General features: G+C 40.6%; 1 protein-coding gene across 11 annotated transcripts in view; it reads right to left on the reverse strand.

Annotated features, from left to right (window-relative positions):
- The window catches only part of enox2 (ecto-NOX disulfide-thiol exchanger 2), a 186,251-nt gene that overhangs the window by 44,740 nt on the left and 116,261 nt on the right, over positions 1-25,250 (reverse strand). For 10 of the 11 annotated variants that reach the window (XR_013973864.1, XM_080901323.1, XM_080901320.1 and 7 more), the window contains 2 exons: positions 17,874-18,005; positions 215-370 (listed from right to left, as the gene is read on the reverse strand). Coding sequence is in view for 10 of the 11 variants with exons in the window: in XM_080901323.1 (XP_080757449.1) it covers positions 215-370; positions 17,874-18,005 (288 nt within the window). In the remaining variant the exon portion in view is untranslated. Of the gene's footprint in view, positions 1-214; positions 371-17,873; positions 18,006-18,852; positions 18,997-25,250 lie in introns of those variants that run through there. The other variant, XM_080901329.1, reaches the window with a different exon arrangement.

Genomic DNA, 25,250 nt, shown 5'->3' on the forward strand with positions numbered 1-25,250 from the left:
GTCCAGGACACTGGGAAATTATTAACAAGATTATTAATTAAACCAAATTAAAAAATAATGCACTTCAAAACCTGACCCTTCTTTGAGGTATTTTTAATTAAGGTGCTGCATCTCAAGCTCTAACACAAGCCGATGTCTGCCAAAGAAATGTGGTCTTTTTAGCTGTATTAGAAGAAAAGAGCCGGTGTAGGATTAGCATAATACTATGACTTACTGGGGTTGGGGGGGAACAAGGTGCAGCTTTTGCAGTGGATGATCTCCTTGACAACCGGTACGTCTTGGGAGAGAGCTGCAGGTACCATACCGAGGCCGGGCATCATTGGGTTCATGGGGGTAATTCCAGCCATCATACCAAGGCTAGGGTCAAAATCTGGAGGCAGGAGAGAAATATGAATGAGCTCAAACAGTAGTTTCCTTCCAAAGGGAAAAGGTAACACCTACACAGTAACAATAAACAGAGTTGCACTGAATAACCAACCTTTGGTCAGATATCACCTCAGCCCATACTAAATCTTTTAAGTTGCATTCACATTGCGTACTTATTCCCTGAGTGATTCTCTGTCAACAACAGTGACACACAAGCAGCCTACACATAATGGAATACACAGCCATGCATGAATAAATAATCTTGCAAACCACATGCATATTTCAAGAAGTTTTTACTGAGTCATTCTTTCTCTGTCACCCCTGTTGTTTGAATGATGAACTTACAGATAATGCAAGTGGGTCTACATATCAGAGCAGCTTTATTTACAATGCTGATTCACACTGGGGCTGGGAAACATGGACACATCTACTCTCATACTGAAACACAGGCAAACACTGCACTTTTTTGTGCATACTAGTCTCAATATGGAACTTTATAAAATGGAAATGATGCTCCTCACCACATCGTCCAATGTGTCAACATCATCTGCAGAGGATCTGGAGTTTACAATTATGCCGCGGGGTGAGTGAAGCTTTTGCATTTGTGCATGCACATGCAAGAGCGCTGCTCGCAAATCTGTCACAAAAGGTTATATGCAAAATGTGATGCTCGAGATACTGTATGTTTAAAAAAAGTGACACTAGTTAAAACTGTTTTACAGACGGTGACATTTACTGATTGCCAGACATGTTGGTCACCAGCGGAATCAGGAAATACATAAATTAACCAGCAAAATAATGAATCTGAGACATCTTACAGCAAACTAATTTCTGGGAGAATTTAATGTTTTTCCTTAGTTTATTTGTAGATATGCAGATGCGGTCCTATCAGTCAGCACAGTGGGAGGGTTCAGCAGAGCAGACAGGAGGAGTGTGGATCCCCACAGTGTTCGATATCCAACAAATTAAAAAGAAATTAAACGACATTTAATAACCAAACTGTGTAAAATATATAATGAACCATGAAATTACTAAAGAAAGTATTAAAACTCGACTAATTAATTTTCAGTGACAGATTTTTCAGAACTGTGATCATGTCACAGACATGTCAAAGTAAGGCTCTTCAAAAGATGATGTAACAGTTACTGTTTCTGCTGATTAATCTGCTTCTACTAAAATCAAACACCGACAAAGCAATACAGTTCATCTGACGTGTAACATCCTGCAGGCATCTTTCATCTACTCCTTAAACACTATTGTTTATCTTTCTTGCAAACAAAGTTAAAGTGACAATCTGGTAGCATGTTGTGCTTTTAAAATCAGTCTATTGTTAACCACATGAATGTGTAATGTGTCAGTCGTTTCCTTTTAATTACAGGTTAATTACTATGTACTACTTCTATGACAACTACTATTTTATGACATGGCAAGGCAATCAAAATATTTGCTTCTGACTTATATAATAGGCTTGTTCTAAAGGCAGCAGGTGTTAAAAGCTGTTGAGTTATCGTCTTAACTGCTTCTGATTTTTGATGAAAACCCAAAATGTCTTCGTCATCTTTAAACCATTTGCTGGAGGTCACTTTGTTCTTCTTGCTGCTGAAGACAGTCCTTTATAGCTGGGGTAGTAGTCATGATGCAGACTTAATTTGGGGACTATCAGATTCATCAGATGCCTCATAGGGCTGTGCCATGCTGTCCACAATGATAGCAGTATTTAAAAAAAAAAACCATGTCTGAGAGCAGTGTGCCAGCCTCTGATGACAATTTAAGGCCTAAAAAAAAAAAAAGGAGCTGCTTCAATAATATGCAAGTGAGGTGGCTACAAGAGGTCAGACCTCCAACTAAGCCCCATATTTTACAAAATATATAAGGAAACTCTTCCTGGTAAAGATGGAAATAAACCCGTTCCACCACTTAAGGCAAAAACACAGCATTGACTACAACCAGCCTATTGAGGCATGTGAGGAGGAGATACGAGCAGCTGGTGACTCAACAGGCAGTTGCTGGAGCACTCGCTAGTAGCAATCCAAATAACAAAAAGAACAAACAGCGGGGACTGATGCGGTTACGGTGGAAAAGAATGGCTTTAAGCAACTAGTTAAAGAGCTCAACACAAGATCCCACGCAGAAAATACTTCTGTTTCAATTTTACTATTCTATGCAGGCTCCTGAAGAGTTACAAGGTTAAGCTAGTATAACAACAATTAAAGTAAAAAGCTGAGCAGGTTTATTAAGGAAACACTTCCTAGGTTACCGTTCTGTATCACTATTGGACTATAATGCTACTGCTGGCACCTGCTGGCAATACAGTTGCACTTCAAACGAGCTGTTTGCTGTTGCTCATTAAAAAAAAGAAGGCTGGAAAATGACATTCACTTTTTTCCACTAATAAATGCCACTGCCTGCAAGCTGCAGTCACCTTATTTCAATATCATGAACATTATCACAGATTTCCTCTCACAATATAATCGTGATACATTTTTGAGGCGATATCGCCTGCCCCTAACGGGTAATAATGTAAAACAAAAAACCCTTTTGCATCTACCTTGGCAATTTAAAATATAAAACGGAGATGTCTCGCTTCAAATACCACGCTTTGATTTAATTAAATGCACATTAAACAGACATGTCACTGTAGTGTCAACCCTTAATATCTCACTTCTGTCATTGCCACCTCTGAGGTCCACGTTTCACACAGCATACTTAATGATGTGAACAGACAAGTCATCCATCCCACATGACATGATCACGGAATTAAAACTGACAGTTTGCTGGGATATTTCAGCTCCTCCTGACATGAAACATGATGCAACTAACTTTCACTGTCGCTGCAGTCTTCATGTAACTGCACTGTGTCGTTCTTACAGTACCTTTGGGTCCAACTCATGTTTATTGAATCCTGATTTGTAATCGGGAAATTTCAGCCTCTGATTCACCAACGCTTCCAGTAAAACTACATCGACGCATAACTTGCACTCACTTGCATCCAAATGTCAAATGTCTTTTCACGACTTGCTGCTTCCCCGCCTCTCTCTTACCCTCTTATACTTTCCAGGCAATTAAATTCCCCCGTCTCTTAACCAATTCGGAATTAACCAAGTTGCTTTGAATAAACAGTAAAAAAGAAAACAGAAACATAATAAATTAAAAAATGGTTATGGGGAAAAAATGCCATTATGAAAACAAATTAAGTCCTGTAATTTTATGTTAAATTATGAAAATAAATAAAATGTATTATATAGTAATGAGTTGAGTTTTAATTATCTCCTGAATAAATTTGCAAATTATTGCTTAATTACAGCCATTCATATTTATTTATTTAATGCTGAGCACTTTGGGGGCTCCATATACGATGAGTCACAGTTTACAGCAATGCAAATAAATCACTGTGATAGGGCCCACCACCAGAAAATAATAGTAGCATGTATTATCTGTGATCTGAAGTCTGCTCATTTGAATCTTCAATAGCAATAAATCCATTGAGGAAAATATTATTTACTGTTCTTCGGTCTGCAGCATTAAGTGGAAATAGATGGCTATAGATACATTTCCTCATAAGTGATTCCCTCTAAATCTACTGTAAGAGAGGGAAGTAAAGGAATTAAATGACACTTAGTGAAGGCGAATAAAGAAATATGCATATTATCGAAGGCTCAAAATAGGTCCCTTGAGCAGGGGAGGGTGTAATGAATATGTTGGGCTGATAAAAATGGCTGAAGGATAAAAAGGAAATAGAGGCTGGATACTGAAAAAACAAACCCCCAAAAACACGGCCTCAAAAAACTAAAATGAGCAAAGCGAGCTACATCAAGGGAAAATGGATGGATGTGTGCTGATGACCTCAGTCTCTAACCAGGTGTCACAGTGAGAGGAAACAGGTGATAAGGACCCCTGTTGCCAGGCGATTGATGAGTTCTACATGTTAAAGTGAAGAAAAGGAAGATGGAGAGCAGCAAGAATGATAAGAAAAGGTTGATAGAGGATGGGGTGGTGGTGCAACAGCCTGAATGCCAAACAATATGTCAAAAAGAAAAGATTCAGAACTTCAGGACTGCCCAAGCTCCACTGTCCCCGTTTTAAAACAAGGAAACATGCTGGTGAGTTTATAACATATTTTGATACAAATCAAACTAGATCTCAGCTCATATGGAGAAAACGATGTGGCTGCATCAGGCTGCAATTTCACTGCAGCGCCGTTCATGTTCCCTCTAGACAGGGTGAGAAAATGTGAGCCTATGAATTTATCCTTAACCATCAAATGCCTGAGACCTGAAGCACGTATAAAGCAGAATCAAGTGTAATAAAGACGATTATTTACTTCTTCCCAGAGATTTACAGCACCCGCAGCTTCCCTCCCCATCTCCATTTTTAACAATACAGGTCAAGGAGCACATTTCATCATGAATATAAACACACATAACTTTCAGACAAATTCTTTGTCTGAATTTCTACGAACATTATTGCTAAGGATTGTCTTATTGCATTGGAGTCACACTGGGTTAAATATGTACACTTGGGTTTTAAGGGGTATTTATTATTTTCTTCTTTTTTTGGGGGTTGTATGGAAGCCCCAAACGCAATTTCATTGTTCTTGACAATGACAATAAATAAATAAATACTAAATACTAAATAACATATTTCCTCCTATGCTACTTACAGTCTATTCTGTAAATGGACATGGATGAAAATTTAAGCTTTTGTTTTTAGGATCTGCTGTTTTGTCAGAATTTACACTTACATTAGATCTTATGCACCACTGTTTATGCCTGCTACAGAAAATATGTGTCAAAAGTCTCACTCCTACTAAGGTAAAATACCACTACTACTACTACTACTACTACATGTCCATACTGTAATGGAGATCATGTGAGCATATTTGGGATGCTGATTGCAGATATCAGATTAAAAAAAAAAGAAAGAAAAAAAAAGAAATTTGGCACACTGTAACTAAGATGGATATTAAAATATCCACAACCTGATAACTACACGCAATTATGTGCATTGTAAGACAAGAAAAGCAAAAAAAACACAAAAAACACAAAGAACACACAACCCCAAAAACAATACAATCTCACCAGACTATTACAAAATCATGACCAGCTGTTCCAACCACAGTGTAAATAATAAGCAGAATCTGTCACACAGTTGAAGGAGGAGATCTCATCGATCACACAAATCTAAGCTGGAAGACCACAGTTTGTGTGTTGTTTGCAAGCTCTGCTTTCACTCTTTGTTTGGTTACGTTCAGGCACCAAAACCATTTGAAGTGCTTAGAAAATATTGGTGGTTGCACCAGTATAAAAAAAACAACAGGATATCCAGTGTGCTCAAATGTGACAGGAAGTGGTGACCAAGTCTGTGGAGGTGAGACCGAGGGTGGGCTCACACATTGCCTTATCATTTCTACAAGCCTCAATCTTCTCTTACTTGTAGGAAAAAGAGAAAACAAAAACCCAGTCATTAATAACTGTGAACATGGCAACACTGCCAACTATTGGAGATAGTTCAACACAGCTCATCTAGCTAGCTTTGGTACACTTGGCTGGTAATCAGGGAAACACCACGTTCTATTAGAGTTTCAATTCTTTAAAAGTTTTTCCAGGAACGTAGCCATTAGTGTATGTGTTACTAATCTGCAGGAGTATTCAGCCAAAACCCGAGTTCAAGCTTGAAATATATAGCACATGCAGTGGATGAATCCTTCTTTGTTGCCAATTTTACTTTTGTGGTTTTCTTCTGTTAAAGGTTAAAGTGGACCGATTATGCTTTATAGCTAAAGTTTTAAATAATAAAGAGTGTCTGTCTACAAGTAATGACTTTGATCCAAAAGCTCAAAACACTTCCAAGCAGTCAGATTCCAACAGTTTTCTTCTGCTCCTGGATGTGTACGGCAATGAGACTGCATGTCCTTAATATGGTCATCTCAGGCACACAGCTCAGTCTGCCAGCAGAAGCGCTTTATCCACTCGCAACCATGTAAACCCTTCTGTTTGAGAGGAGAGGAAATGGCAAGGTGCTAAAATGGCTTGTTTCAGACGGTGGATGAACTGAGAGGCTACACAAAGGCTCACTAAGAGAGAGGAGGGGGAAAAGATTTTAAAATGTGAGCCATACAAAGCTACTAGAGCCCAAAAATAAAACACGAGGGTGGAAATTAGCAAAAACAGGCAGGCTTTAAATTGCTGTCGGAAAACACAGGAAAATGTCCCGTGTTTGAGGTTACTTGGGTCATTTGTCGGTCATCTGTTGTTTTCCTAAGTCATCCTAGTGGGGGAGAGGAAAACAACAACAAAAAGACAGGCTAATATATGCGGCATTTAAGAAAATCAATACAAATTTAAAATCAATCTGAAATTCCATTCACAGCTGGCTGTGTCAAGGTGAAAGAGGTTAATAAAGCCCTGTTCCCTCTAAGTACTAAGCTCCACTGTGATAATCATAAAAAGACAAGCAACCAAATAGCTCCATCGCCATCACCCTTCACACCTTTAACACAAAAACCACAGTAATGGCTGCCAAAACTTGTATTGAGAGACGAATTAAGGAGAAGGAAGACATTTAAAGGATCTTAGAAACTGAAGAATTAAAACAAACACTAAATTAAAGACAAATGAAGAGAAAAAATTAATCTAGGATTAATGATTCTAGGCCATTGTGATTTGCACAGTTATAAAAAAAGAATGTATAAGAGACGCGTGTGTGCTGCAGAATTGCTGCAAAAACAAATGATAAAAAATGATAAACTGTCTAAGTCATGTGGGTTAAGGCACAAACAACTGTTGCTCCCAGAAACAGAAACATCTTCACAACGATGTCAATTCAGCTTTAATAAACGAAGCTTCGGAAGCCTGTGGGTGTAACAATAATGGAATGATACTTAATTGCAAATTTACAAAAAACCGAGGGGCAGCACATGCAAAATAATGAGGACATGATTGGGCACAGCTATAAGAGGCTATTACTTACGTTTAATTCAGTCAACCAGTTAAGCAAAAGGAGCACTAATTCAGAGGCAAGCCCAGATAACAAGACCCAGATTTGTGATTCAACAATAGCACAATTGGACAAGGATGAGATGAAATGATTAGTCAGTTACTCAATCAGTCCAGCAACAGAATACAAGGAGACCATTCTGAACTAATCAATACACACAAAATATTTGAACCGTTTTAACAAAACAAGAAATTTAAAGAGACCGTCTTGGGCGCTGAGACTCTGGATTTGTAATGTAAACATTAAACATGGCTGTTTATTTGGCAGCGGACTAGCTGGACTACTACCGTCTAATATTCAAAATATAATCTTTAAGGTAAAAATGGCGTTGAGTGATTTTCAGTGCAACTTTTCTTGTGTTTAGAAAACATTAACATTTTTGTATAAATGATGCATATTAAACAGTTTGGTGGAGATACACGTCACACTAGCAAAAATAGTGTGAACTCATTGAGAGCTGAAGGAGAGGTCTCTCTGACTCGGTAGAAACCCCACAGAGAGACTTAGAGAGCACAAGGGTCCTCTTGTGTAAGAAAAACAAAAGATACCTGGGGCTGGGTCCACCCACACGTAGCCGCACATCTGTCTGATTGTGTTTACTACGCTTGTCTTTCAGCTTTAGTCTCTATTTTCTCCCAGTGTGGAAAACTGAAACGCACAAACATCTTCCTGCAACACCTCTTTCTTGTACAGTCACATGCATGAGTGCACACACAACGCTGGCCTCTGAGGTTATTCTACTCTCATTCATTTTCCTCTTGTTCTTCTTGATGATGTTCTTTTGATGTTAAACAATCTAGTTCCTGAAGGTTTGTTCAAAGTAATTACATTCTGAGTTGCCCGTAAATCAAGACGCGCAGATTTGATTATGTGAAGCTCCTGGCTATTAATGTCATCCTCCTCTTCCCTCCCCCGTTCTCCTCTCTGATTTCCAGGGTAAACGTCCCTTCTAGCAGAGTCAGCGGTGGGTGGTGGTGGGGGGGCATAGGCAGCTGCCGTGAGGCAGTGCTGGATAATATTCTTTAATGAGGCGAGCTACCCATGCCACCTGGAACCTTACCAGAGGCCGCCTCGCTCAATTTCTACCAAAAGTCACCCCCTTTACATTTTCATATGAACATCTCAGACTTAATTTCTTTTACTGCAACATTTCTTGTGAGCTGCAAGCTGCAGGATAGAGAGAAACTATCTACTTGCTGTTCATAAAAGTTATTTCATCTCTCTATTCGATTACATCCAAATAGGAATCAGTTCTCTTATGCTGCCCTCCAAAGTCCATTGTCTTCATCTGCTGCTTGTATACTCAAATCTCCATAAGAAATCCAGCTTTTAACAATATATAGCCTACAACAGGCAAACACATTTGAAGTAGATTGGTGAGAACGGTCAGAAAAGTCCTATTTCAGCAGCTCTATAAGTACTGTTCTATTTTTTTCCACATGTATTGTATAGTCGAGGTAGGGGAAGGCTTTGCCTCTCCGCTCTGTCCGCCTACGTGCAGCCAAAAACCTCTGGCATCGTCCCACTGCTGCTTCTGAGCAGTCAGCAGAAAGGGACACAGCTTTCAGTCCAGGGATTGGAAAACGCTTACGGCAAAGGAATGACTGTCATGTAATGTATTTCCTGATGTTAATCCAGGTGAGCTAATGCGTGAGAACGAGAGAGCCCAGATTCATATCCTATCATATGAGGAGTCCTTTTTAAATGAGTAATGAGGCATGACACTAACTTTTTATATATTCCACAGTGTGTACAGTGGTGCAGGGGTTCGTGGCAGCTGTGGGGAAAGAAAGAGGATGAGTGGGAAGCGACAGACAAAGGAACGTTTGTTTATTCAGGGAACACTTGTCTGTCCCTGGAGTCTGCTTATATATTCTCCAGAGTGTTTGAGCTTGTGTGTGTATTCATGCAAATATATGTGCATCTAAATTAATTCTGACAAACTTGCAAATACGTGTGTGTGAAGTGTCGAATGCTTTCCTAATGTGTGCGGCCAAGCCAGCATCTGCTGTTAGTCCTACAAATTTCTCTTTTGTCCAAAGAGTAGATTTGTCTCCAAATGTGAGAAACTAAATTAGCTAATCAAAGCCATCATTTGTGTGAAAACAGACATCTACTATAACGATTATTACAGAAGTCTTTTACTCGTCTAAAATGTGGTGCGAGCATTGAGCCAGTCAAAAGTTACTGGTTAAGCAAAACAGATTTAACCTTATAACCTTATAGCCAATAACTGGCAATTTATATTGACCCTAATAAGAGTTAAAATGTTACTTGCTGTGGTCACTCTAACAGTGTATTCATATTATTGGAAAGAAATTACTGCAATGGTTATTTCTTTGTAACTGGGACTTGATGGGCAAAGCCAAATTAATTTTGACCACTGTTTGATCTGAAAGACTATTTATATATAGCATATTTGTATATCCGAATCCATCAACAATATTCTGAGACCAAGAATAAAAACAACAATTTTACGTATATATGTGTTTATATTCTTTGCAATGTGGCATCAGGCACCAGCTGTTGGTTGGTGCACATATTAGTTGAATAGTTAATTCATATGAAAAACAAACAAAAAAAGAAAAAGAACATGAGATAAAGTCTGTGAAATATAGTGATCCATTACTGGCATTATTAGAAGTGCGAGACACTGAGCGACAAGTAATAATTATAGAATCTCTCTCAAAACAAAGCCTAATAACTGTGTATACAAAAATGAAGGAGACTACTTCGATTTTCTGTATCAGAAACAAACAAAGATCGGGAACTTGCGCAGGCTTCAAATCAGGCCAATTGCTCTGCAGAATGGCGGTTACACTATACTGTCTTAAATAACTAAAACCATCTTGGGAGGTCTGTATGTAGTGAGAAATGTACAGGGGTAACTCTATAGCCATGAATCTGGTTCTGCTTATACTCTGGATGTGTGGGACTAAAGGGAATACTTACGAAGGGAGGGGAAATACAAGGTGAAGCCCCTAGGAGGAGGACATGCGGAGGATATCTGTGTCAGATCTCAAAAATCTTGAAACCAGATGTTCTAGTTACTGTTTGCAACATTTGTTCCATTATCACAGTTTTCACTATTTTAGCTTTGTGAATGTTAAAGATGTCAACTTATCCACGAGCATTCAGCTCAGACGACTGCACCATGTAATGTATTTTTTTTTTCTTTTTTTTTTGCCTGTCCCATTTGGTTCTTTAGCCATCAGAATTGTTGTCTGAAGACCAACAAGGATACCCAATGGATTTATTTTGCCAAATGGATCATCGTGGCATTGCCGTATTGGTCCATTTGGTCGATCTTTGTTTTTATTATTTATTATATTTTATTTTCAGATGTTACAGACGGGACAGACATGAGTGAGGGATAGGAAAGGGAGAAAGAAAGAGGAAGGAAAGGAAAAACAGAAGGGGAGAGGGACAGTGAGAAAGGGGGGGAGAAAAAAAATAAAAATCTCCTGGATCACCTGTTGAGAGAAGAATAGAAAACAAGCAGAAAAAAAAACAAAGCAACATACTAAACACAACACCATCGCATTAATCTAGCTAAGTGTAAACAGCAGTAAATACTAAATATTCAATGTTGTTGTGCAGCACGCAGGACAGATGTGCTTCGAAGTAGCAGCCAAGAAAGGTGTAATTTGGGTCTACGAGCAGTGAACACCCGTGTGCATACCTGTGTGGATCAGCGCGCTTGTATTCCAAAGGTTTCTCCATGTAACGATCTGCTAGGGAGTGTGGGGGGGCCACAGCCCCGTCCTCCGGGGTGTGAAGCAGGTATGGAGGAGATCAAAACTCCAGACATCCAGAGGCCCCCAGAACACAAGAGACCAAGGAAGACCAACAGAGGGGCAGCTGCGCCACTGTCCCAGTAAGAGCTGAGGAGAGTCCCAGATGAGGGCTCACTCAGCAGCCGCGGAGCAGAAGCCAGGGGGAGTTGCAGTGACGCGCCCGTGAGCTCCGCCGGCAGCCAGCTGTGCCTGAGTGACCGAGCCCCAGGCCGAGAGGCCGGGGGCACCCCACCTCCGAAGGGGCCCGAGCGAGCCCCAGGCTCCAGGCCCCGATAAGCGGCCGCCAAGGAGTGAGCCGGTGTGTACCTGGACGCCCACCCCCAGACACAAAGAACCACCAACACACCGACACCTGAGGGAGTCCGCCACTGGCAGGGGAAGTGGTGGTGGGCGGAGATAGGCCTCCATACCTTGTTTGTAATGTAATGTAACCAGTTGTATTACTGCTGGTTATAAGAACAAAAATAACCAGATTAACAACTTGAGCTTTTTTGTTTTTGACTACAACCTCCCCTCTAAAATTCCCATGGCACTTTCAAACACTGGATCACTCCCCATGATGTTGGGGGAAGACTGACTGTCAAACTCCATTACCTCTGAGTCTTCTGAATTCCTGACAAATGAAAGGTTTCACCTTACTATTTGAACTGCTGGTATTCTACATACTAGATCACACTGCACACAGTCAGCAGAATAGCACGACTTCACTAAAAGTGACACTGTTAGAGTTCAGGACCATACACTCCAATCAATATTTCCTACAGATACAATAGACCCCACCTTCGCTGTCACACGTGGGTCAGATTCTTTACATTCAATTGTCCTGAAGTCTGGCCTTCCGATCAATAGAGTTTGCCATTTGTACTGGATGTGCGTTTCCTCCCCTGCTGAGATGCAATTTGCCCTGCTGCCTCTTCTCCTCAGATGATTTGTGTTATTTGCTTCCAGGACTGTTGTACTTCTCTGCTGAGCTGTGTGGAAAAGCTAGGCCTTGTCAACAACCTCCTGTACTAGTAGGCTCCAAGCTATCGTGTTCATTTACCCTTTACACTAAAACCTACCACACCTAGCTGGTACCTTGGGGCTTCAATGTGGCTGTAATGTGAGTAACTACTTCTTTGGCTTATTTTATTAGACCTACTGAACTAATATTAGCACAATGGCATAAGTTACATCTACTGCATATGTGCATGCGTCTGGTTTTCTAGTCTCTGGTTTCTTTCGGTTCTCTGCTCTTTTTTGGGGGGTGGGTGAGAGTTTTCTTAAATATCTCAAGCTGATGCTGGTCTGCACAATTCAATGTAATTTACATAAGCCAGAAAAACACTCCTTCCATCAATGCAGCAGGCTGTAGTTTGACATTTCCTAAACTAGGCTACTTATGGTGCACTGTTAGTCCATCAGGCAAGGCGCTGAACTCGTCAACTAGTGTTTCTTTTCAAAGTTCTGTTCAAGTACTACTTTGTGCACATTTAAAGATGGTAATCAGTTACTACAACCCAATTCCTGAAGAAAAAGGAAAAAATCAAAGTTCAGCATGCTGATTTTACAGAGGGCAGTTTTGAGTGTAATTTTTCTTTTTTCCACATCCACAAAAACCCTTTTAAACAGGAAATCAAAGAGTATGAAACCCCTGAAAAGCAAGCAGATCCCTCCTGTAGGACATGCATAAATGCAACAGATATATTCATTTATTCAGAATTGACAGAAGCAGCAACAGTATGGGGACACTGAATTAGTTAGGTAAATACAATGCAAACAAAAGGGAAAAAAATCAATCACAAAAGCCTTCAAGCAACTTCTAGGAACCATCCAGCACCAGTTGGAAGCAGACCACAAAAATCCTCTGCAGCATAAAGATCATAAATCATACAGTATGTACAACCTCACGCCTATTGCCCGAGTCCAATCTCTCTCTCTGTGTAACACAAACACACATCACAAAACTTTCTAATATACATAACCATTACCCAGTCCATCTACAGAAATAAAACTGTCATCATTGTAGATGTGCACTAGACTTTGAGAGGCTGCAGAGAGTTGAAGGCTATGCCCACAGAAGTCTGTTTATCCAGCTGTCTGTCTGGATAAACCCACTTGGCTGGAGGCAGGGAAAGACTCTGCAGTGTAGAAATACATTCTGGGCTCACAGTGGATGAAACAGAGGCAGACTTTAATGTCTCGGGAAAGTGGTCTGGCACAGGCAGTCCGTTTAATGAATGAACCTAGAACTGACATAAAAATCTCACATAACTCTACATGCAGGAAACATATGACAAAGTGTACTCGTGCAGAAATGCCGTCAAAAATCAAAGACAGACAAAAAGACCGAGAGAGTGTTCTCCCCATTGGTTAGAGGTGAAAATAAAAGGAAAAAAAGATGATGTACAGTCATGATGGGGAATCAATAACTAATCCACCTGGATTTCTTCAAAGGCAAAGGTGCCCTGGCAACAAATGCTGCATGACAGCATAAGTCTTTGATGAGTGTGTGTGCCTCCTGCTTCGTGTTCAGAGATTTCATAAGAGTTCATAATGAAACGGAAGAATCTAAATTTACCAAAAGAAACCTCTACGACAGAACTGAACAGTTTATGAAAGCTGAATGCACATATGTATAGTGGCTAACCTTGAGCTACTTTGTCCTACTGAGACAGGCAAAGAAGATGGTTGTGCTCAAGTGGATCCACTTGCATGTTTTTTTTCATGCTTTGAAATTAGTGGAAAATGCACTGGAGGAAAATGTAAAACTCCTTCTGACTGGAGACAGATGATAAGACAATTCGCACATTTCAGTATTACATATAATTATTTTTGTGGCGTTTATCTGGTTGAGAAAGCATCAATTTCCATTTCTGTACAGCCTGCTGACAGAATACTATAAGTTAGCTGTCAGCTGTGTATTTATTTATTTATTTTTAAATAGGGTTCGAGTCCAGATGTTCATTGCAGAGTAATTGAATAAAGTCTGAGTGTTTAAGAATTTACTGGGATGAACTCCGTTCATAAAGAGCAGATGAACAGCAGATCTTCTGATTTGGCTCAACCCATCACCCTTCTGAAATTTCTTCTGACATCTAATGTTTCACTCTAATCGAGATTTAAATGCTTTGAAAACTGAAGCTAAACCCACCACATGGCATTTGCCTGATGAAAACTCTTCCTAAGGTCGCGTGGGTGTGAACAAACAACACTTGACCAACATCTTCACTCCCTTGCTGGTTTATTGCACCTCTTGGAGTGGAATAAATTACACCTCCCTCTCTCAGCTCCATCAACATGATACTGCATGAAGTCAGTCAGCTCGCATTAAAGGCAATCAAAATGTCAACATGCAAGCTATAATACAGCTAAAATAATTTTAATATTAAATGAAAGCGTTATTGTAGAAGTCACACCCATGATTGCCTAACCAGTAAGAATGTGGTCGGATGAAAGCACATTGATCAAACCATTGATCAGTGTGCTACAAGCCTGGTAAAATATACCTAAGAACCGTACTGAAGTGTAATTAGCTACTTCCAGTTATACACTACCAGTAATCTTTTATGATGGAGCTGAACTGAGGCATAAGTCTAATGAGACAGCAGAAAACATCTGTGTGGGTGTGTCGGCCTCGAAGCCATTCTTTCATACACACGCACAAACACACAAACACGCACACACACCGTTTTCCTTCTTACCACATCAAAATCAGGTTGTAAGATCGACCTGAGGCAAACTTGTCTGAGCGTCTGACTAAGTTTAAAAGCAGTTTAATTGGCCTTTCTCACAGCAGACATTTTCCTTGGACACACAGGTGCGGCTAATAACACTAATTGCTGCATTCCATCTACAGGTGCGAGTTTCACAGATCTCATATTGTGCACCCTGGATTACTGGTACAGGCATCATTAGTGTTTTAGTTGTGTGCCTTTTCTGCTATGAATTTAAATTACTGCTCTGAAAAGGTCTTCAACTGCTGCAAATAAAGTTCCAAGAGAGAATCTCAGTAGGGGGCCATCAGTCCGCTTCACACATACACTTCAGCTGCAATATAGACTCTTGAAAAGATGTGTTTATGTCCACCTTCCAGCATTGGTTTTCATCTCAAATCTGTGTTGTTTATTCTGACTGAACCAGAGTCTGGTTTGTTTCCCCCTTGAACTGATTTGTTTGGGGAAGATCTTAAAACTGTATTCGTAGCTGGATGTTGACCAAAATGACCACCAAGTACACCAACTGACTTCGCCAGTTTAGGCTGAAAAGCTACCAAAGGTGGGTATGTTTTGCAGAAAATACAAACCTTATACAGTCAGTCTTCCAGCAGCTAGCTGGAAAATGAATTAAGGGCTGACCTCCTCTGTAAGCAAGTACATTGCTCTCTTGCCATTTGGTTGGACAGAACCGTCTTCAAGACCTCATCCCTGTGTTTACTTTCCTGATGCTGCCCCAGACACAGAAGGAACCAATAAGCAAAATGAATGTTTTTTTGGCTGACTCCGTAAACAGAAATCAAATCAAGGAAACATGTATTTTTCATTCTTAGTCAGCAATATGGAACTTGTCTGGGATGGTCAGATCAGTGTTAAAACTTTCAAACAGGCAAAATCTGTCTGGTTTCCATCTTTATGAGACTTTTTTGGTGTCACTTCTGACTTCTCTTTCTCTTTACTGGAAAGACTTCTATATTTGAAATACGCAATGCCTGCGTCTGTGTGTGTTTCCCTTAATATTTCCCGAGGAGTGCATTTGGAAGACAGTTCGCCTCCAAGTGCACACACACACACACACACACACACACACACACACACACACACACACACACACACACACACACACACACACACACACACACACACACACACACACACACACACACACACACACACACACACACACACACACACACACACACCAGCCTGGCATATTTCAAATATGAAAGTGCATTTCAGCTAAGAAGTGGGAAGTGATTTATAAAAGGCTTTAGGGAAAGGCTTTCAACTGAGAAGAGAGAAAAGACATGGCAGAATAACTCTTCAGAGATGGAGAGTGGGAGGTTGCTGCTGAACCTAATGTTATAGATAGCAAAGCAATCGGTAAGGCTGGACATTTTAGCGGTAGATCGGGACACAGTAGCTCAACCTGGCGCATACAAAATGCACTTTGAGGTTGTAAGAGTGTGGGATAAATGAGCAAATAAATGAAATTTCACCGTTCTAATCCCCAAAACGGAGAGGTTCCAAACAGTTGAAGCAGCTGCTTTTAAACCAATGACTGATTTTTTGTCATTGCTTGGTGCTGAGCGATAATGCAGCAGGTATAATACAATACATGCCTTTAGTGCTGATACTGGTGTATTTCATTAAAACAAAGGGAGAAACTATGAAAACGTGCGTGAATGTTCTTGTTTGATAAGCTGATACAGGTGTTTTGTTTTGTGTCCTAAGGACTAGTTCGGTAATAGTGTTTCATATGCATCCTTTAATGCATTTAATTAATGGAAAGCAGAGCGTACAGAAGGCCATCGGTGTCAGCGTGTACACAAATATATAGGCATATGTGAACCTGCATTTTATCAGTACACAGCCGCCTGAAAAGGCCGCAAGGAAACGTTAACTTGCTAAAGGTGGAAGACAAAGAATGACCGATTACAAGTCACCTCAGCATACATTTGTTTTTTAACAGTTCTTTTATAACTTGCATGAAGCACAGAGTTTGAAAACAAAAAAAGCTCCTTTTAACTGATCCTAGTGGGACTGAGTCATATCAGCATCTGTCAGACAGACTTTGCTTGTGTGTATGCCAGTTTGAAACAGATTACCAGCCTGCAATCCCATCTTGGTGACTCAGCTCATGCCGTTTAAAAAAAAGAAAGAAATATGCTTACTCTAAAATGACCAGCGTAGCCACACTGATGACAATCCACTTTGCTCCACAGCAGCAGTCAATCCACACTTGACAATGCAGTCAAAGAAAAAGAGCTACAAATCCACAAAGGCCCCACTTCACACATGAAATGTCATCTTTTTCGTTCTTACAATGACATTAAAATGCTGTGCTTGAGAAGCTTTGGAGGCGAACTCCAGGTAAAAAGTTAGATTTGCTTTCGTATAGCACTTTCCTTCCACGTAAAACGCTGTTGCCCATTGGCACATACATGAATACATCAGTTTGACGATCCCACACACTTAAACACTGATGACACTTCCACAAGAAGAAGCTGGAAATCTGACCAGTGAACACCTGATTACAGGTTGACCCGTTCCATCTCCGAGCTACAGCCGCCTACACGCTGCCTTTTCTTCTCCAATTTGGTTTAATAATCTCATTATTTTTCCTGTCTTTAAAAGGAAAACAACCAGAAGGAAAACACTGTAGCCATGATGAATAAAATAATTATCAAGGGAATGGATTAACAACTAGAGCTACATTTCTGAAGCGAGCACTTCAACATAAATCACCATTTTAGATGAGAAGAAATCAGGTAATTATGCCAAAAATGCAACTGCAATAAATGCAATAATTCAATTCAACAAAAACAAAACATACTTGGTGTTGGGTAACCAATATCTGGGAACTGCAGACAGCAAAATGATGTTTCCAACATGTGTAAAATCAAACTGATGCAATTCAACTGTGTTATATGAGGACAACTCCTCCCATATTCATATTTCATGCTACAGAGTCACATTTTCAACACAAGATTGGTTCTTATATGGAGAAATCTGGTACCTGGCATGAGTGGCTGTCCAGTTATTCCCATGGGAGGCATCCCCAGGTTATTCATAGCTGTCGCCCAGGCGTTGGGGTCTGACATCGGCATTGTAATCGAGTTGGAGTCCATTGTCATGTTGCAGATGCCTTCTGCAAAAGGACAAACACACACAAAAAGGGATAAGGAAAAGCGTCAGCATCAGTCAAGTGACTTTCAAATCACCATGACAAAAAGGTAACGGCAGAAGAAGAGCCATGTTGTGGTGAAGACCGAGGTAAACGACTGTTTTTAAGTGTGCAGCGCTGTCGTGGCATGTCTAGTTGCCAAATTGTTGCTTTAAGTCTGTGTTCTGTCTGAGGCGAGGAGAGGTGAGGCTACCGTGACCCTGCAGTCAGTCTGACCACAGTGATTTCAGCAGCGCTGTCACAGAGAATCTATTTTTCCTCGTGTTGTCGTTTGTTCAGTTGGTGCACAGAGGTTCAACAGCCTGGCCTTTTGACACATTCTGCCTCTGTGAGTGTGCTGAAATGGCGCCAGATGCCTTAGAAAGGCACGAGGAGGAGGGGGGGGGAGAAGGAGGACACTCGCACATATCAACACAAAAATGTACACCAATAAGTTCTCCAATGAAAGATCTGAGCTTTCTTTTGCAACCAGAGTAAGAAAATAATAAAGGCTAAACCAAGATTATCAAGGCGAGGAGCATAAATCCTGATTCTATCACACGTTTGCCAGGCAGTCTGCTACTAAACCTTGACAAGCTGAAAACTCTCCAACTTAGAAGGACAAATATGCACATTTCATCTCAAACAGACAACTCCAGATCTGTGGTTTTGCTTCCAAGTGTTGCATAATAAAGCATATTCTGGTCACCATAATAAAAAAAGCCAACATGAACACAAACCAGGGACCTATTCTCTCCATCTGCAGTCCATCCAAGAGCCCTAAATGCTTCTGAATTCTTTCCTCCGGTTGACCTTTTTCTTTCTGACAGACCTGTAAGTTGTTGTGGCTCCAGCATGAATGCTCTTCTTTCCTGATGCCAAATCCAACAGTCCTAATAATGAGAAGAGCTGTAGCCTGCACATACTTCACGCCTCAGAAGGTCTGTGACAGAGCTGACTATGGTGCTAACTGTCTGCTCCGCGTGCACGAATGTGTGCGTCTGACGAACAGCAACTGCTATATTGGTATTCCTGGTGTTCAGACACAGCTGGGAATGTGGAATAATGCCGTGTGCCTCTTTGCTTTCCTCTCAGAGCTGCTAATTTCAGACCCGTCTGCTGTCGCTGCCATAGAGAGGCCCGATAAAACCCACATTGTGTGTGTCGCTGTGATAATGCTGCTGACGAGGACTTCACAGGCTTGTTAACTAACACAACCCTATTAACTGGGGACACTTTTGAGGCGTTAGAATAAAGGAAGAGAAGAGTGGCTGTGAGCTCTGGTGAACAGCTGTGCTGCAGTTTACAGTACAGAAACCTGCAGTGCTAACACAAACACACACCCAGGGCTGACAGGTGACAGCCTCAACCGAACAGAGTCCTCTTGCCTGGTTAAATAAAAACTAGCTTACAACATGGTCTTTTCATACCATACAGACGCAGACTGTTACAGACTCAGTGGTGGTCTTTTCCGAGTTTCCTGTGATGGGTGGGGCTTTGAACAAGAGGGGAGAACTGCAGGAGGGCTTTCATTTTTCTTTCTAAATTTTATTCTTTTGCCCAACACTCTAAAAAGTACTTTTAAATCCTCACTAAAGGTCAGTGTACTTCTTGATTGTGGTGCTCACATTCAAACTATCATGCATTTGACTAGTTAGGTCAAAGAAGTTAAAGTATCAAGTGGCAGGTCAAGTAAATTCAGCTGCAGTAGCCTGTTCCAGTCTTTTGCTGCCCATCCTGCATCGAACCACCCTGCTATCCACTGTCTCGGAGACATACACTCTGTCCTTCATAAATCAATTATATTTTTCTGACTTGCATCCCCTGTATGTCAATATTTAAAGGAATTTTAATTTTGTTATGACCCTAAGGACAGGCCTTGGCTCCCCCTGAAGCAATCATCCTACACCATCGCATCGATGTAAGTGATCTTCGGGGAGAAACGGCAAACAGCTGCTGAAGGATCAACACAGGGAGACACATGTGTGAGCACACACCAAAAAACAGATAAACACAGTGCACAAGTTCACCTTGGCAGAAAAGAGGAAAGGGAGCCTGGGATAAGGGAGCCAATAACAGAATCAATGTTGGTAAATATTTTTAACTGAAAACACGGATTAGAGCACTTTGCTTTGCAGCCAATTGTCTGCATGGAATAAAAAGTGCCTAAATAACTCACAGAATCTAAGAGTATTCATCAAGGTCAAATGACTTGGGAAAACTTATAGCAACTTATATACAGTTTCAGCTCTTAGCTTAAGTAACATGTGTGCACCACATAAAGCTGAACATTTAATATCTAGGATGACACAAATGCCTAATATACCGAGTCCGGTTACGAGTGTCTAGCTTCAAAGACAGCAAGGCCTATTCACAGCATGTCCCCATGTCTTCCAAAGTAGTGACATCTTATCTGATTTGATTATTAATCACTAAATTATTATCCAAAAAGGTCCAAAATTCACAGCAACAGCTTGAACAACTTAGATGAAAATTGGGAAGGTCAAATTTCAAAAAAGCTATTTTCTTTTACTTTTACTGCATAAAAATGATTAACAACCGCTTTGTATTCTTACTGATTTGTTAAGCAGCAAAACTCAAAATGATGACTGCATGCTAACAGTAACAAATACTAATGGACATGCTGTGAAAAGACCAACATGTGTGCACCTCCACATCACTATGACACATGTCTGTATTACGGATTTTGCCAGTGGCAATTAGAGCAATAGCGATTTTGATTCAGCCGGGGTCCACCCGTTCCAAGTCTTTCCTGACACTCTCTGCGGGCTGTGACCAGCTTTTAGCTTCGCTAAAAGGTCCCCCAGGAGGCAGATAGGAAATTAAGTCATTTAAAGGCCCATTGGCCGTAAGCCCCAACAGCAGGCACAGGGACGCTGGGGGCCATTTAGTCAAAAATGCACACGGTTTTAACAGCTAACTACAGGTTTATTACAGCCCCTAGAGAGTGAACTCAAGAGGGAGCATAAAAGATACGGAGCAGAGACAAAAACAGAAAGAACAGGTCACTTAATAGATGTGATGCTGACGGAAGAGTAAAGTAGAAAATGGAACCGAACTTCAACATTGCACTAAATAAAGCACAGAGGACTGATGATAGTCATTACCACAAAGCAGGAACAGCAAAAACCCACAATCATGTATTATATTATTCCATTGCTGAACACAAAGTGGTTGAGCTGACAGATAAGCACATTTAAAGTTCACTGCATGTCCTCCAACCAAATGAAAAACCAATACCCCAAATATTTGTTCCACACTATGTTCTGACTTGTTAGTTTCAGGCAAAACATTGGAAGAGAAATCTGCCACTTTCCATCAAGAATCATGAGTACAGTAACATACATTTACAAGGAAAGAAAAAATGACTGCCCTAGATGCCTTTAATGCAGAAGACGCAATGTGCAGAACAACTGATACATCTTTAACCTAAACCTCTCCCGAAGTCTCCTGAGGTCTGTGTGTTTATCTGCAACTGTCTCTGAGTATGTGAGATAAATAATAAAAAAACTACTTCATATGTGAAAAATACTTAGAGCCTAAAACCACGAAGATCAGACTTACGCAATAGTAGAAAATCTCCTTTTGAGGACAATTTGTACGACTTTATCTTTGATAAATTATGAAAACCTTCTCGAAACGGATAAATCGGTTCATAAAGATCACGATTTTTTCAATGACTTACGTGACTAACATACACAGGCACATATACGTACAGAGTGTGTGTGTTTAATAATGCATGACTGCCCTTCTTTCTGCGTCTTTGATCTGTTAATTATGATAAAACTAGTAGGGGTCTGGTGATTAGTGGTAGCAAAGGCAAAAATGCCCAGAGTGTTATACTGCACTGCGTCTCACTTAGGACCCAAAAAGAGGACAACAAAGTGAAGACGTAAAGATGACAGACAAGGCCTGAAGACAGTCTGGCCTCATGGGGGGGGGGGGGGGGGGGGGGGGAAGGGGTCAGAAACTCCCTGTGCTGTTTCACTTTCAGTCACCTCGGTGTTTCTGATACATAAAATCATTAATGAGAGACGAGTGCTGAGAGAGAGTCTCAGATCTGTTAGGTTAGTTTGACGTTGCAATCATTTAGCACTGCTGGTGATGTCGAGACAGATATTTTTTTGTGACTGCTTATCCAACTTTTTCTTTCAGCATCTTGCACTTGTGTCCATGACTTTTTCCCAGACATTAGCTTTATTTGAAGAAAAATAAGGAGAAATATTATTTTACAGCAATACAAAAGCCAAACCGCCTTAAATACAGACGCTGTCTGTCAAATAGCCGACTACAAACTACAAGATTCATGGTGCTGTACGGTGACGTAGGAAGAAATTTCATCACCCGGCAAATGTGAATAAGAGGCAACCTCAGGCATTGTTCATTGTACAGAGGGCTAAACAGCCTTAAGATTTTAACCATAATGCAGTGCTGCTGAAAATAGGTGTTACAAAATACTCCCAGCAACTGACTGCAAATAAATTCATTGCAATTTGATGGCTGAGAGTGTATCTTTGTGTCCAACAGGTGACTGTGGGTTTAGTGAGGTGGTGGCAGCGGAGGTTGTCAAATCAAATTACGGACTCTAAAATTGGATTGGAAAAACTAACCCCAACACTAATTCTCAGCAGAGGTGAAATTCCAGCTCCACAAAAAAATACTAAGAGACCAATGCATATCTAATGACTAATGCATAATGTATATTATAGTCCAATCAAGCGCTCACGCTTATAAAGACTCCACTGCTTAATCAAAGTGCAGGAAATACTACTTTCTCTGCAGAATTTTTAAATAAAAAGGCATTTCCTTATAAAAATGTGCCAATTTTTAACTGATAAAGGAAAACGGGTTCGTTGTTCACTACAAACCACATGAAACTGTCGCCACAAAGCAAAGCACAAACAGTCAAACTGCAACACCCTTATGTACTGATGCTGCATAGATCTTCCCTTTTAGTAAACGGCTTCTTTTATATAATATCTGTAAGACTACGAAGTGTTGATCATGCGCTGACCCATAATAACGTAAGAATCACAGTTCAATATTTTCATTCTAGCTATGAATTACAGTTATTGTGCCACTGCGAGCACACTAGTGAGAGCAAAGACTCAACAAAAGCTGCTATTGTTGCTAATATGTTTGTAATAAAAATGATAAAACCCATGCTTTAATTCGCTCATCCCAACAAGTCATCCACGCTGAGAGTAACTGGATAATACTGCTGACATAATAAACCAACAAATTACTGCTGCTCTCTCATGACTCCAACAAGCTTTGCTCAGCAAGTACAGCTAAATGCCTAATTTCAATTCCCCAAATGAGTTTCATCGCTGGATTTGAAATGGCTCAATGCTGCTGTTGTGTCTTTTAAGAAAATATTGCATGATTAGACTGCGCTATGAAGCAAAGACGCCACACTAGCGCACATCGGGGGGGTTGAAGAGCCATAAACCCACAATATGACAAGTGGCAATGACTGAGAAACAGAAACAGACGCGGTGATGCACAGTGGACATCAGCATTCATCTCACTAAAAGAGGTCTTTCTGAAGACTTCAGTGATAGGCATATTACTTATAGTAAACAACTTCAATGTCTACTTCCTTATCTGGAGCTATTTTTATACAAATAGAGCAGAGGCCCTTGTGTTTGCGTCAATGTTGTCAAGGAGAAACATCCGTTCCTGGACGGGAGCATGGCTCTTCCCCTCCTTATCGGGTTGAGAGAGGTGACAGACAAGAACAGATTACTCCGACATCTTGGGGTGGGGTAAGAGGGATGGGAGATAAAAAGCATGAAAGAGAGAAAAAGAGAGATCACAAACAGAGTAGAAACCTGACCACATCAATATTATCAAGGCATTTCAATAATGCGATGGGGGCTGGGGCCTCTATCGGATGCTTGTAAAGTATCGTATGTCTCTAAAGCTGGCGCTTGGTAAGGAAATCAATGAAGACTCTCTTCCACACTTTCTTTGGAAGTTCCTGAAATGTATAATTTACTGGTTTGCATTGTTGGATGAAATTGTGCAAAAGCTTCAAACTCACAGTGCAGTTTCCTGCAGTGCTTTCCCACATACACAGGTGATTCTGAACATTTTGATTGGTCGAAATATGAAGTTTTATGCTAAGATGATACCGGTGGATGCATCTGTACACCACCAAGCAAAACAAGCTTCAACTTGCTGCACAATCAATTGTGTTGCAGAATCTTTGCTACGTCGGCTTCAGCCCTGGTAAGCAACAGCAGGCAAATGATTTCGTTGTTGCTTCCTCCCAAAGCTTCTGGGCTCTGCCTCTTCTCCCATACAATCCCCTTGACTGCTAGCTCCTTAATTACTGCAACACAAAACAATATCTGCCGTCCAATAAATATCAGACTTCTGAGGAGCCTGAAATAAATCAGAAACCATAACGCTGGCAAACATTTACAAACAGCTGCAGAACAATTCCATATCAAAGTTACCCAGGTCTGCTGCTGTAATGGTCCACTTGCCCAGTTCTTACTGAAACTAACATTTTCCCTATGTATTGACTGACGACAACTCTATGAAGGAAAAATTAAAAGCACTAGACAGAAAGTTTGGGCAAATTATACATTTTAGCTGGAAGGGTGCTGACCCTGTGAAGCGGCCTTGGATTGGGGTAGAAAGTGGATAAACGGATGGATTTATGGATGGCTGGGAATAAATACAACAATCAAGTTTTTCCCCTTCCTCCTCTGCCATATACCTCTCAGAAGAAGTCATTCTTTGGCAAAACATCAAATGCACTGTGTTACTTTGGAAGTTAACGCACAATCGATTATTCAGAATCTCTTTAATCATCACAACTGAAAACATCCTTAGCTGAAATATTGCTGGAAGCAGAAGAAGTGCTGCAGGCCTGACTGGACGCAGGAGTAAACTGATTGTAGGACTGACTTTAATGATGAAACAAAAACAGCTGCTGCTAATCTGTAGGAATGATGAGCTCTGAAAGACAGGAAGTCACTTTAATGAACATATCTACAGAGAAAGCTAACATCGTTCTGTCCACACTGACAACAGTGTGGATTTGCCCAATTACAGAGAAGCAGATTATTTTCCTGTATTTCTGTCACACCTGGGACAAAAACACGAGACAGCTGGGAAATCTGTGAGACTAACATTAGGAATGGAAGTAGGGCTGCGTCTTCCTTTTCATTTCTTGGCCTATTAATTTGAACATGC

This window comes from Rhamphochromis sp. 'chilingali' (genome assembly GCF_963969265.1).
Source record: "Rhamphochromis sp. 'chilingali' genome assembly, chromosome: 13".
NCBI classification, from domain to species: domain Eukaryota; kingdom Metazoa; phylum Chordata; class Actinopteri; order Cichliformes; family Cichlidae; genus Rhamphochromis; species Rhamphochromis sp. 'chilingali'.